Below are 15,158 nucleotides of genomic sequence, written 5' to 3'. Positions count from 1 at the left end.
CAAAAGTGTTAACTTCCCCATGAGCCACTAACAAAGTAAAAACCTCACTTTGTTAGGAACTTCAGATTTCCAAATCAGGCCATAAGCCTGAAAAACCCTACCTGCACTGTTTTTCAGAAGGAAATCGCAATGTGATTTAACAGAGAAGCATACTGAAGAATCAAGTATCCAATTTCTTGCATGAACCCCGTCTGGGCTTTAGCATTTGTTATAACTGTATTGTGGATTTCAATTGTGGAACGGCGCTATGTTAGGTGAAAACCCTGTTTTATTCGGGTCGAATTCGTAGTACACACTCGTCAATAAGAAGATACATAAATGCTTCCTTACACTTTCATTACTCACCTTTTTGGTTGTCGTGGGTTGGGCAGAAATGAAGGTGAGTGTACGGCAACAACGCACAGGAAAGAGAGTTTGATTGCTATTACACAAAGCCCATATGCATATGGATTCTAAATTGCAGCACAAGAAGCTGAATAAAGGTTAAGGGGACACGAATGAATTATCCAACCTTAAGAGGACCGGTGTTTGCTGGTTTTTGAAAGACTCTTACAACTGGCATTCCATCGCCACCGTCATTCCCTACCCTCCAGGAGCGATCCTTCTTCCTCTGAGTCTTTTTGTGTTGTTTATGGCGTGCAGTTGGCTTTCTGACAGTGACTTTCTTCTTGGTAGCAAGCCCATTAGCTAAGTCAAATGAATTGAGGTCTTCCAGGACATGATCAAGCTCTGGCTCGTCTTCACCTTCATCATCTACAGAGTGTTCATGCTCAGAGGAGTCTGATTTATGCTGCTCAGATAAGCCGTTTCCCACAGCATCTTCTTCAGCAGTCATTCCAGGGGGCATTTGATAATGGGGCAGCTTCCCATCAATGTAATCCTTCAAAATTTGGCGGGCAGCTCTCGTTTCATCAGGAAGCCCACTTGAGGCGACATAACCACGAGAGGCACAATAGACCCTCAGAAATTCTGCTGCCAAAGGTGGTCGAGACTGCAGTTCATAGGATTTGGGCTTGGGCAGATCAATCCTATAAACCGCTTCAATAACATGTCGTGGAATTCGATTGGCCACTACCTGCACAGCCTCCCTATTCTCAGTCATTCGATCAATTGGCAATACACCAGAAGCAATCATTTCATGTCTTGAGCTTGAAAAGGATGGAAAGACCAATCCAGGGCAATCACATAGCATTAACTCGTCAGACATAATCAATGTTTGGAAATGCTTTGTCTTCCCAGGAGTAGAGGTAACACCTGTCTTCTTCTGGCCTACCAAGGCATTAATTGTCGAGCTCTTTCCCACATTTGGATATCCAACAAATCCCACAACTACATTACTAGAAGCTGAATTTCCTACAATATTTCCACTTCGAGAACCACTGGATCCTGATTTCCTCAGTTTGACTATCTCTTCTGCCTCAGATTGTAAACGAGCCAAAAGCTCAATCCTCCCATATATTTTTGTATCAGAGTCTTCTGACTCCTGCAGGCTATTTTCTGTCCACGGGGAACTGAGACTTTTCCCTTCTGTAGCTGCTGTAGCAGCTTTAGCCGACCAAAACACAAAGAGAATATCTTGCGAACGGAAATATTGTGCCCACTTCTCTCTGAAGAAAAAACCAAGTAATAAAATTAATTTAGGAGGGTGTCAAATTGGAGAACAGAACAGCTGACCAAGGTTACAAAAGTACAAACCTAACAGATAAAGGTAAGAGATCTGCTTTGTTAACAAGAAGCATTGTCCTTTTGTGCTTGTCGACCTCTCGTGCATAAACCTGCATAAAGTAAAGATAAGTACTGTTATTCAAAGTCATCTCTAGTTAAAGAGGAAAGAACCAAAGGTTTCTCCATTTCAAAGTATCTTGAGAAAACTACAAACGATTAGTCCCTTGGGAATTCAATGGAAGAGACTCACGCCATCAAGATTGACGGGGCTCTTTCTTAGTAACATTTTTGAACCAGCTTAACCCTGTTTTTCTTCAACAAAGATCCACAGTGTGCAATTTGTAGTCCATATTTTACAAACCAATCTGAATGCATCAATAACAGTAACAACTTGTCCTTTCGAAGCTTCACAAGTCATTATGGTAATTAAGAGCCAGTTTTGTTTATCCTTGTTGGATTCAATTTTCTTGTTTAGTAATTTAGTTACGTCCTTGGGAGCAGCCTCTCCATAAATGGGGGTAAGGCTAGCCGACATTCACCTCTCCCAGACCCTGCGTAAAGCGGGAGCCTTGTGCACTGGGTACGAGTAATTTAGTTACGTCATCATTTTTGAAACCTATAACTTAGTTTCAAATTGAATAACAAACAACCACTAAATCCCTATCAAGCAACGCGACCAATTAATCCAACTTCTAAGGTTAAACAATGTGCTCATTCCCTTATCATCCATTCCTTAACACACGCAACAAGATAATGTAAACGAACAACAAATTACTAACATTACCTCAAGATCGGGGCAGCGATAGAATAGAGGGTCTCGCGCATCAACAACCATCACAATCTGACATAAAATACCGCACAATATTATTATGCAATAATAATAATAATAATAATTCATAGTGAAATTGAAACAGAGACGAGGTCATTTGGCCAATCTTACCAAATCGCTACGCTCGACAACCCGCCACAGCTGCCTCCAAATATCGAGGTTCTTCTCGAAAGGAGTAAGGAGAAGCTTGTCGTTCTCCTCAAGCCTGGCAAGGCTTCTGCGCCAGGTCAAGAAGGCCTGTCTTTCATTGTTATCCAGCTCCTCCACAGACATTTGAGGGGTCCACGGAGGCCTCCGCGGCACGCGCAGACTTCCGGCGTGCAGGGCCTCCTCTTTCCTCTTCTGCTCCCTCCGCTGCTCCGGGGTTATCTCATTCCCATCTCTTCTCGCATAACAAAATTACAGAAAAACCATTAAAACAAATAAGAAAGAAAGAGGGATTTCTAAAATTTGATCGAGTTGAGGGGTAAAAGGGGGAAATAAAACTTACAGGTCGATGAGGAGGTTAGGGGCAGCGTGGTCGAGGGAGAAGAGGCGGTCGGCTTCGTCGGCTTTTTCGACGATGGCGTCGATGTCGCTGACTTCGGTGACGGATTCGAGAACCTTCTTCTGCTGCCTCTTGTACATCAGGCCTTTCTCTTTCGTCTGCTGAACCAGTTGGTTATGCTGTCTCACAAGGGCCCTACCCAGCCCCGTCTTCTCGTTCTTACCCATTCTCTCTCTCTCAGAGTCTGAGATGGAAGGAAAGGTGTTTGTTTCGATGGAGTTTATATGGCGGGGAGAGGCGGTGATTGATGGCGGCCGGGAAGGGGAAAGAGTGGGAAATAATTTGGGAATTTTATTAGGAGAGTATTAACTTAATTTTAAGACTTTATACATACCGTTCAGATTGATCTGACGGCTATAATAGAAATGGGTACGCACGGGGTGTTTGTTAATTCTAGGGTTCAAGAAAGGACATTTGTATGTATCCAGATTTGATTTCTCTTCTTTTAACTTATCATCCGTACTTTTGTTGTCTGGTACTGGTGAATTAAGGAAAGGATCCCCTCCTCATCAATTCCACCATATCCATACATTCAGACTTTTGAAATTTAATTCAATGACTACAGTTATTATAACTTTTGAAGGCGACCTTATTTTTAGGTGTTGAATCAAATTTCAAAGGTCCGAATTGGTGGATTTTGTGGAAAAGATCCAGAGAGGATCCATTTCAGTGAATTTATACCACAGCTAGTCTTCCACCACCACCACCCCGGAGTATTTTTTATGTGTACATGTAACTAGTGTTTAAAATATCGGTGTTGGAACTATCAATATATGTAAATTTGTAAAAATATTAATGAATATATCGAACATCAATATTAATATTGGTTTATTTTGATGGAAATGATGAAAATTTAAAATGAAACTTAAGAAATTGTCAAACATTAGTTTAGATGAAATATAAGAGAGTTTCCGATATTTATAATATGTATTTTGAAATATCGACGATATATATCGATTTTAGTCTAACCTTAAAAGTTTTTATGATGTGAGGAAAAATTTGGACTTCACCCTCATTTTCATCTTTCTTTGATTGTTTGAATTTTTCCGTAAAAATATCAACCCGTATCAAAGAAATTTTAAACACTACTTGTAATATAAAGTGGTACATCACTACATCATATGTCAATTGAACATTCGGGTTGATATGTTCTATTTACAGTAATTTTTTAATATTTTACTAATATTATGATATGTCGCGTGCCGCCGCCTCTACCGAGTTTACTAAAAAGTCTCTCAACGGCTATCATCATCTCCATTTCCTCTGCCCATCAATTATGTTTAAAACGAACCCTTCAAAGCATCTTCAAGAGAGTTGCAAAACTCCTTTTCAAATTTAAGACTCGTACTAGATTAGAGAGTATCTAATGTATCTTTTCTCGCCATCTCCATTAATTAATTTAATAACAACAAAACAACGCGAGACCAATTTATTTCATAGTAAATAGTAAATAACATAATATCAACAAATTGTATTTAAATAGTTACATTTGTGAAGGCTGTCATTACTTTTTCTATGATCATTCAATACATTCCTACTACACTTGTATCCTTAGGGAGCACCCCCAAGGCAAGCCCACACCTTATTAGAACTGAAGGAAGTTGCTCCACAAAGAAGGCTTCGCGGCTATGCAAGGGTGTGCCGAAGTTGTACCAAACTTTTCGGAATTGGTTCTGTTTTGGTACAAAACAGTATGGATTTGGTTTACTAAAAGATGCATACTAATTAGGACACGACATATGATGCATTGTAGCATTGTAAGGGAAATATGACACAAACCAAGCATTGGAAAATCGCTAGGTGATGAATACACAGATTGCACAGATAATTAGGACATGAGTGTACGATCATACTCGAGCTGAGTTCAATGACAGATGAAGATCGAAGATGTGAGAGCAATGACCAACTAACAAATGAGACTTTGATTTCCGAATGAATATGTTTGGTTCGAGTTCTTTTCGAATCTTTAAACAGAATGCCATGTGAAAAATGCTGTACCGCAACCATCTTATGCTTTTTCCTTTTGCAGACTACATATTTTCTAATGGATAACGAGGTAAATTCCCTAATCTAAGACTCATCACAAAACAAAATAGTTTGCTTTTCTTACCTGTCGACTCTCGAGGAATGTGTGCTTTGAGATGGACGGCAAAGTTAAACAGTGCTCTTTCAAACTACCAGTATCGCAGGGCAACCTTAAGCATCAGCTTGGTTCTTATTACCTTTCGAATTTGAACCACTTCCAATTTGCATACATGCTTAATTTGTCAAAAGGCAGAGCATCGTTTTCAGGGGATTCTGACTTGCGGTTGGTAAGAACAGCAGGCAGCTTTTGCCTATACTTCTTTGCCATCATTTGAGCCTCCGAAAATAATTTCTGTCAAAAGGAAGAAATGTTATTAATTAAGTTCATCATCTCTTGTGGAAGCACTACTCAGGCGAAACGAGTAATTTCATAACTAGGGGAAACAAATACTTTAAGGAATGGTGTTACCTCTCTGTTCGACAAAAAGAGGCCAGGCTCACTTTCAAGGTCAGCAATGCTGCAAGAAAAGTTGAAGTTGCCATCAGTTGTGATTGCTCAAACAAAATTAATTTCAAGCAAAACAGAAAAATCAGAAGACAATAGCTTAAGGTCGTGAAAATACACTTTGGGGTTATCATCACCATCACAAAGGAAACTCAGAGAAAAATGTGATGAAGTTTATGTGAAACAATAGTAAAAATGCAAATCCCTTTTGCGATGAAGTTAACTGAAACTAACCTAAAGGAATTTATCCTCTACAAGTCATTTTTTGAATCTTGCGTGCCAAACAATACTCTAGCTATTAAAAAGGGCTGAAACTTCAGGACTAAAGTGACAAAGTGAAAGCTGCTAATCCAGGGAATCTATTCTTCATAAAGGTACTTCCCAGAAGGGGAAAAATAGGCCACAAATAATTGATTAATATGATTCACAAACAACAACAACAACAACAACAACAACAAAGCCTTTTCCCACTAAGTGGGGTCGGCTATATGAATCCTAGAACGCCATTGCGCTCGGTTTTGTGTCATGTCCTCCGTTAGATCCAAGTACTCTAAGTCTTTTCTTAGGGTCTCTTCCAAAGTTTTCCTAGGTCTTCCTCTACCCCTTCAGCCCCGAACCTCTGTTCCGTAGTCACATCTTCGAACCGGAGCGTCAGTAGGCCTTCTTTGCACATGTCCAAACCACCGTAACCGATTTTCTCTCATCTTTCCTTCAACTTCGGCTACTCCTACTTTACCTCGGATATCCTCATTCACAATCTTCTCCTTTCTCGTGTGCCCACACATCCCACGAAACATCCCACGAAGCATCCTTATCTCCGCTACACCCATTTTGTGTACGTGTTGATGCTTCACCGCCCAACATTCTGTGCCATACAACATCGCTGGCCTTATTGCCGTCCTATAAAATTTTCCCTTGAGCTTCAGTGACCTACGACGATCACACAACACGCCGGATGCACTCTTACACTTCATCCATCCAGCTTGTATTCTATGGTTGAGATCTCCATCTAATTCTCCGTTCTCTTGCAAGATAGATCCTAGGTAGCGAAAACGGTCGCTTTTTGTGATCGTCGCTAGATTGCTCCGGTCATTAGTTTGGATAAGTATATAAATGGATAGAGATAGGAAAGCAAACACCAGATGTACGTGGTTCACCCATATTGGCTACGTCCATGAAATAGAGGAGTTCTCATTAATTGTGAAGGGTTTACACAAGTACATAGGTTCAAGCTCTTTTTTAGTGAGTACAAGTGAATGATTTAGTACAAATGACATTAGGAAATATTGTGGGAGAATGATCTCGTAATCACGAAACTTCTAAGTTCCGGAGTGTGGTATCGTCTTGACTTGCCTTATCTGTCTCGTAGGTAGATGTGACATCTTCTCTGGAAGTACTCTTCCTCCATCCAGGGGTGGTATCTTTAACTGGTGGAGATGCACAAGGTAATGTATCAATTTCACTTGAAGCTTACTTGTAGTTTCAGGCTTGGTCAAGCGCCATACAAACCATGTAGTAGGAGTCCTCCAAGTCGCCGAGCTAGGGGATCTGCTGAAAGAGGTGACAGACAAGGTAAGCAATCAGAGCTCCAAGCAATCAGTCTCAGATCAGAACTTTGATTTTGAGTTCCGGCTGATTGTTCACATTCTCCCTATCTTGCAGGCAGCATGAAGGATAAAGAGAAGAAAAATAAGAAGAGATGATATGGGATACTTTTGCTTTTGAAGAAGTAACTTTGCACCGGCTTATTCTTGAACTGGGCTGGAGGGTTTTCTGGTTTTCTCCAGAGTATAAGGCCGACTGAAGAATTTGAGGGTCAAAACAAGTCCATCAAATCTATAGTACGTTCGACCCTGCTGATATGGGATACTTTTGCTTTTGACAGAGTAGTGGATGTATCGGCACGTGTGCTGTTACGCTTGTCTCCACATGCTTCCTTGTATCCTTCTCACTTGCCCTATATGTTCCTCAGGCAGATGCGGTATCTTCCCTGGAAGCATAAGATGTTGAAGATGAGTACTCGAGAGCAATGCCAGGTAAGTAATCAAGTAAGGGGTTCCAGGCAGTCAATTCCTGACTGGAAGCTTGATTCCAAGTGCTGACTGATTGCTCTCTTTCTCCTTGTCTTGTAGGTAAGAACAAGGCCAAAGGAAAAGACAGGGAAAAAACATGATATGGGATACTCTTGCTTTTAACCCTGATGATATGAGATATTCTTGCTCTAGTATAGCTTGTTTGCAGAGGTATTATCGGGGGGAAAGAAAGCTGAATATTTCGAAAGGCTTCTTTGGGAGTGGCCTCTCAGATATGAGGAAGGGTTGAGCATTTTTGCAGGTCTGCCTGTCTGTTAGGGATGGAGGTCAACATATATAGGAGTCTCCCTAACAACAAGTAGTAATGCTATTCCCTTACCCTGCTTGGTCATAACACAGTAGTGGGAGCTGCCAGCTTCACATGTTTTAACTTTGTCAGAGCACTTTGAAAAAGTGGTCTGTGGGATCTGGAAAGCTGATGTTGCGTGTAAAGATTACAGACAAGCTTTATCCAAGGAGATCCGGCTCTTGAAGTTGGGAAAGTGGTGCCTCTTCGGTTTTCGAACAAGTAATCCTGTCGGAGATCTGGCTCTCGAGATTCGGAGAACGATGCTTTTTCGATTTTTGAGAAAGTCTTCCTGCTAGGGGTCTGGCTCTCGAGATTCGGAGAGCGGTGTCTCTTCGATTTTTGAGAAAGTAATCATGTTGGGAGTCTGGCTCTCGAGATTCGGAGGGCGGTGCCTCTTCGATTTTGGAGCAAGCAGTCTTGTTGGGAGTGTTTTCTCGAATGTGAGAAAAGGTTGGGCATGTTTGCTAGTCTATCTTGCCACGAAGCACAGAGGTTGACACACAGGGACTTTCCAATTATCCAGCAGTGGTACTGTTCCTTTACCCTTGTGGGTAATAATATGGTAGCTAGACCTTCAAAATTTATGTGTCTAAACTTTGTTAGTGCTGTTTCTTTGCTATTCTTTTACCCTTCTTGGTCAGAGCGGTGTAGTGGGAGCTGCAAGCTTCACGTGTCTCAACTTTGTCAGAGAACTTTGGCAAAGTTATCTGTGGTACCCATGAGCTAATGTTGCGTGTGGGAAGTGGGTGATTGAACAGTAAGATTCATGTGCTTTCTACTTCACCAGAAATCTTCGACATAATGCCCATAATTTCCGCAAAGCTGACAGGTGCTGACAAGGCTGGAAAAGTAGGTGCCTCTTCGATTTCTGAGATCGGCCCTCGTGGTCTCTGAGCAGCCCAGCTTTTGAGAAAGCAAGCGCCTCTTCGATTTCTGAGATCGGCCTTCGTGTTCAGGATTCTCTGGCTCTCAGTGTTCAGTGTGCAGGTTCTGTCTGATGAGTTGGCTGTTAAGGATTCTCTGGCTCTCAGTGTTCAGTGTGCAGGTTCTGTGTCTAACATGGCCCAACGCCTATTTGCTCGAACCCGCCAAGTTGAATCATTGGCGGCTGAAGTGATGAGTCTCAAACAGGAGATTAGAGGGCTCAAGCATGAGAATAAACAGTTGCACCGGCTCGCACATGACTATGCTACAAACATGAAGAGGAAGCTTGACCAGATGAAGGAATCTGATGGTCAGGTTTTACTTGATCATCAGAGATTTGTGGGTTTGTTCCAAAGGCATTTATTGCCTTCGTCTTCTGGGGCTGTACCGCGTAATGAAGCTCCAAATGATCAACCTCTGCTGCCTCCTCCTTCTAGGGTTCTGTCCAATACTGAGGCTCCAAATGATCCCCCTCCAGTGCCTGCTCTTTTTGGGGCTCTACCGACTACTGAGACTTCTCCTAAGCAACCTTTGTGAAGGCTCCCTCTTGTTTGTTTATTTTGACTCATGTATATGTACATATTTGTGACTTATCAGGGATATCAATAAATAGCTTTCCTTCATTTCAACGTATTGTTCATTTCAAACAAACAAAATCATACTTAACTTTATCTTAAAAAGAAAAAAACTATTGCAGAGCCAATACAGAACAGATACGAGACAGACCTTGAAGAGATGGAAAAAAGAGTGCGAAAGAGAGGAGAAAGGAGCGTACCGCAGGGGAATGAGGTTTCAGAATTTCAAATAACATATGACATAGATGACTTCTAATGGATTTACGTGATCTATGTCCCATAACTAAAAAAAATAGGCATGAACCTGAAATCTCATGGTTATGGTTCACAAAGCTTCATCGCTAACCAAAATGTACATAGAGCAATTCTCAAAATAGGAAAAATGTTTTATAAAAACAAGAGATGAAGTTGTGGCATTAGACATCATGTGTCCTACTCCTAGACCTATTGGTCAGAAGTTCAATCCCTTGGACATACAATAGATTTTCCCTTATTTACATAACTGAACAAATACATCGTTTGACAATTGATGATAAAATGACAAAACACAATTAGAAATATTTCAGTTGTTTATTAGGCCATTTCCCATGGCCCCTTATGCATTATGTCTCCCAGAGAAACCAATTTAAATATCTTATGTCGCATGTAGAGATCTGGACTCGGTCATAAAAAGCCAGAACGAGTCACCAGGTTAAAAGGTCACACCTTGGTCAATCCGGTTCAATGCATGTTTTGATAAAAAATAGTTCATAGGTATGGGGAATTATGACCAGTTCCCTGCTTAGTATATTGGAGTGTTCACTTAGTCTGGTTTTTAAAAATTAGTATGTAGTAGCCAGAAGGATTATGCCTTTACAAGAGAAAAAATTAAGGAGATTCTCTCCACCAAAAATGTATGCAATATGGATGAATTTAAATGAAAGAATCCCCTTCCCTTGTATACCTGAGAGATATTTTGTCAGGAAACATCGACTTCACAACCAGAACTTTGAGCTTCTCATTAACCTTAAGTATGTCACTGACAGAGGTAATTCGGGCACGAGTGATGTTTGATATATGCAACAAGCCACTGGGAAACAATAAGAAGGTTCAAAACGATTATCCACCAGTGACAAACAACAACAACAACAACAAACATAAGTAAATTTATGATATAAACTTCACTTGTTAAACACATCTGTAATCTAGGACAAAAAATGATATGGTAAGGAAATGGTATAGTAAATAACAGTCAACTAGAACAAGCCTGAGCTATATTATATATTTAATTGACAACGCGATGATAAAGCTATGTGGATTAAACAATGCGTTTTTCATTTTATCATTTTGGATCAGCATTTCCTTCAAGGTCCTGTTGACATTCAGAAATATATCTAAACTCTAACTCCTAGACGAGGAACCAACTTTGTCATTTTAAAATCAACAAACAGCGTTCAATAAAATATTGATCCAACAGGATACCAGAATTGGATTAGGTAGGAAAGGACAACAACGTAGAACTTTTATACACAGACAAAAGAAAAGGAAGTTTTGAAACAAAATATAACGACAACGAAACCTAGCAGGTGCCTCAATAATTTTGAATGATGATACTATCTTCATTTCAAGTTATTTTCACATATTAGAGGAAGCAGAAAACAAATAGCTCGTACTTTCTTTTCCGCAATAGTCTTTGTGATACATTTCATAGTGTTTTCACTACCAGAATAAACTTTCCAAAATCAGCAGAAGTCCTGAAACCTTCCAGAATGAGGCAATTCTGAGAAGCAACCGCTGGGTAAGGGTAGTACAAAATTTCATGCTTTTCATTTTAAAGGTCAAAATTTTAATTTCTATTATGAAGATCAATATTATGTATCATCTTTTTCATGCATTTAGATACCTTTTAAGAGAAAGTCCCATGCTATTTTATTTCCATTTTGTGGTGTTCTAATCTTTCAAAAGTACTCCACACATGCAGCGCTTCTTCAAAAGTGGAAAAATCAGGGAAACTATTCGCCCAGTCTGATTTTAAAGTAAGTTTGAAAGTCATTCTACCTCCTGTTAGTTTCTCCTATCCTCACTTGGGCTCCATATGGAAAGATTTTCTTGACAGTTCCTTCTAAAAGTGTTCCCTCCTTAAGGTATAACAGTTCCTGAAACATTATATGGCAAACCAATGTCAGTTCTTATGAAAAATAAGATCACAGAATCTCAGAACAAACAATGAGAGAACATTGCAAGCAACAAAAAACATGAATAAATTTAATGTCGAAATCCAACTGACCCAAGCTTCTTTCTCACTCAAAACTAAGTCATTCTTAGCTTCGTCTATTCGAGTAATCTGCACATGCATCTGGCAACCCACCTACACCATTAGGAAACAACATGTGTAAGAAGCAGATTAACAAATCAAACATATGCAACTATCTAAGGGAGGAAAAAGTTAAACAATGAAAAGTTGTTGGTGCCCTGTTTAGAGGCTGAGGTGGGATGCGAATACCCGGCCTACCCTGCCTACCCTGCCTGTTGCAATTCCTAGTCTCATTACTTGTACAAATAGCTTCACCAAAAAGAAGATTTTCAAACTTGAATTTAAAAATTTCACTTAAGTTCAAACACATCACGGACTAATTGATTAACTACAATATCTGCTGAAAATATATGACAAAAAGTATCAACAAATGTGAAATCTCGATGAAAACAAGAAAACGACTTTTAAATGAAAATTCCTGATATCTGTAGAGATATAATTGCCTTGACCACAGTTTAAATATCAACAAGGAAGATTATATATTTTCTTTTCAAGCCTCAAGTGATATGGAGCTGCTACTGAAATTTGGATGTCTAAGTATTCTCATTGCCCACTTTGGCCGGTACTACACTTTAGGGCTAAAGCACGCACTTATCATTATGAAACACTGGCTGTAAAGAAACAGGGTATAATGGATTGTGTCCATTGATTTCAAGTGCTTCAAGTATTCACAAGCTGCATTGATGTTAATGATAACTCTAGCTGGTTGGACTATCTAACTACATAGATTTTCCAATTATTGTTCTTATATTTTCATCTCTTAATTATACCATTGGCATCTCAAAGAAATAGCTTCATTTGAAACTGATAAAGTGTTGTAGAAAGAAATAGTTCCAGCGGATACATCATGCATGATATCAGTATTGATTAATGAACAGGGAATTGTTATTGGCACTCCAAAAATCTAATTCTGGACTCCAAACTTTCTATGTTTAAAAAGAAAAATACTCTTATGGGGAGTGCACAATTAGATTTTTTGAGTGCCAATAAAAGTTCCCTAATGAACATTGCATAAAAAAAGATATACATTTCATTCCTCAAAATCAGCAACTTACATTCTCTTTCAATTCAGTGAAGTTGTTCACTTTACTCATTAACTCAGTTTTTGGAAGGAAAGCTCGCAGACCCTGATGAACCAAATGGTGAAATGTTAGTTTTCAAACAATTATATATTCGCAATTTCACACGCACAAAAGTCAAAGATACAAACCTCAATTCTTGTCAGAAGGCCTCCAGTATTCCATTCTGTAATTCTAACTTCAATAGGTTCATTGAGTTGCTTTATCTGTAAAATATGTCGAAAAGCTTTAAGAAAAAGGTTTGGATTACATTTTTCATCCAACGTCACCAGTCAGAGTGTAATGAGCTAAATGCTGCCACCAATGTAGCCGTTACAAAGAGAAAATCAAGTATCATGAAGTCATGATAATAAAAGACTTAAGAGTACCGAATAACTATTAACTAATAAATATGGTCTCAAACATAACAGCAATAGAGGCACCATATTCAGAATTCACATAAGAAGTCATGCAGCAAGCACAAATATTCACCATATAAATTGCCAATGCCGTTCCAATGAGCAGAAAAAAGAACAAAAAAAGTGAGAAAAGGACCTGCCTCACTCGGTGCCAAGCAATTCGCCTGAAGAGCCGTCTAGTTGAAAGCAAGGGCCTACCGCTGAGCGTTCTTCCAAGAACCTCAGCAAACAAAACAGTTCCGGTTTCAACAACGGGCCCTCCCAGCACAGGTCCCCCCATCACAGCTTCATTTTTCACAATTCCCATCTTCCCTCTAACCATAAACTCTTCGGCGTCATAATTCGTATCACATAACAAGTAATCCATCTCTTTGTCATACAAAGGCAGCACTTCCTTAGTCAGCATTGTACCCAACAAGTCTGCTCCGACATTCACATCAAGTTTATTCTCATTGCCTGAAACAACAATTCCAACCACAAAATCACCCGGTTTCGGTTCATAGTATTCCACATTAACCTTCTCAGCCTCCTCATTATCACCATCCAATTCACTTTCTTCCTCGAAAACTCCAACCTCCCCTCCCTTTCCGTCCACTCCCTCTCCATCCGCACTATCTCTCGGCGCGAAAAACTTCAAGAAAGGCGCCAATGCCTCGTCTTTATCAACCATTTCCGATTCTTCATCCGGTTTTTCGGAATCTTTATCCACTTCCAAAGCAGACTCATTACTTATAGGTACAGGGGAAGGCTTATCCAGCAGCTCAAGCTCTTCATTCTCTCCAATCCCATCCCCTTCAGACTTGTTCTCCAAATGGGTACTTGGAAAAATATCATACACCTCACTCCTAGAGCAAAACGTAATCCGGGTACTTCCCAAAACGGGAAAATTCCTACAAAGTTTCAGACTTTTCGACAACCCAATTGGGGAAAAGGAGCTATAACTTGAAGGTTTTGCAGATGCTGAGGTTTGTGAGTTGAAATTGTCGAGATGAAGTGACGAGTCGGGGAAGGAGAAAGACTTACAGGGGTGAGCAAGGAGTAGCATATCTGGTTTCGTTATCTTGGGCACCTCATGAGATTGAGCTATGTCTAACGGACCTTTTGGAACCCACCATTCTACGCAGCTTGGTCTTTCCCGGCCAGGTTTATCCCTTCAGATAGATTTTTGTGTTCTAATCGGTTTCGTATGCAACGCCGCGTTTTGTATTATTCCCCAAACCCACCATTCACCAATTAGGGGTGAAAATCCTTCCTTGCCACGTTCCGCGGAAATAGCACTTTGCTAAGACCAAACCTAACCATGGACTAAAAGCTAAATTTTAGCTGTTTTTCTTTCTAAATCCAACTCAACCCAAGTTAAAAATGTAGGCTAAAAACTAAAATTCAAAAGAGGCCTAAATACCACCCAGGATACCCAGCCCAGTCTCGGCCAGTTGACGCGCCCCACTCTCCCCACGCGAGCCCAAGCCTTCAGCGCCAGACATGGTGGGACCCACTGTCAGGGCCGTTGTCGACCACCATCAGGAGCCCAACGGCTCTTTTTTTTTTTTCATCCAACGACTGTTATATTTGGACTATTGGATCAACCAACAGTCCATATTCAAATTTTATTTTATAAAAAAAATCTAATTTTAAAATACATTAAATCCAACGGCTGAGATCGAATATAATCAAATCTAATGATAAAAAAAAATCTAACGGTTGAAATTTAAATCTAACGACTAAAATAATTAAAAAAAATTATTTAACTCAAAATTCACTAAAAAACTCTATAAATACATATGTATTTGTTCAAACATCCGCATAAAACTCACTTTTCTCCTGCAAGTCTTCCAATTTTTCTTTCTACCATTTCTTTCCATTTCCAAATTTTTCAAGATGGCAAGAGAGCATATTAGAGGTCGTATTTGGACCTGTGAGGAAAATGTTGCTTTAT

The 15,158-nt window shown here is 39.9% G+C and overlaps 2 protein-coding genes across 3 annotated transcripts; both read right to left on the bottom strand.

The window, feature by feature from the left end:
- Positions 1–250: 250 nt before the first annotated feature.
- On the bottom strand, positions 251–3,352 carry LOC126623411 (GTPase LSG1-2-like). Its single transcript, XM_050292296.1, has 5 exons — positions 2,985–3,352; positions 2,606–2,876; positions 2,450–2,506; positions 1,696–1,775; positions 251–1,607 (listed from the first exon to the last, which is right to left on the bottom strand). The coding sequence occupies exons 1-5, from the start codon at positions 3,206–3,208 to the stop codon at positions 503–505; spliced, it is 1,737 nt and encodes a 578-aa protein (XP_050148253.1). The 5' UTR covers positions 3,209–3,352; the 3' UTR covers positions 251–502.
- A 1,110-nt stretch (positions 3,353–4,462) lies between these two features.
- Positions 4,463–14,396, bottom strand: LOC126621018 (protein PIGMENT DEFECTIVE 338, chloroplastic). Of its 2 annotated transcripts, XM_050289378.1 has the most exons (10): positions 13,359–14,396; positions 12,956–13,030; positions 12,801–12,872; positions 11,719–11,799; positions 11,490–11,587; positions 10,396–10,521; positions 5,536–5,584; positions 5,279–5,418; positions 5,152–5,236; positions 4,463–4,714 (listed from the first exon to the last, which is right to left on the bottom strand). In XM_050289378.1, the coding sequence occupies exons 1-10, from the start codon at positions 14,265–14,267 to the stop codon at positions 4,565–4,567; spliced, it is 1,785 nt and encodes a 594-aa protein (XP_050145335.1). In that variant the 5' UTR covers positions 14,268–14,396; the 3' UTR covers positions 4,463–4,564. The 2 variants fall into 2 exon arrangements, with proteins under 2 accessions (XP_050145335.1, XP_050145336.1); XM_050289379.1 differs by lacking the exon at positions 4,463–4,714 and having other exon boundaries at positions 4,941–5,418; positions 13,359–14,395.
- Positions 14,397–15,158: the final 762 nt, after the last annotated feature.

Source organism: Malus sylvestris, chromosome 5, assembly GCF_916048215.2.
Source record: "Malus sylvestris chromosome 5, drMalSylv7.2, whole genome shotgun sequence".
NCBI classification, from domain to species: Eukaryota; Viridiplantae; Streptophyta; class Magnoliopsida; order Rosales; family Rosaceae; genus Malus; species Malus sylvestris.
The sequence above is the reverse complement of the archived record's forward strand: the minus strand, read 5'-3'. Positions and strand labels throughout refer to the sequence as shown.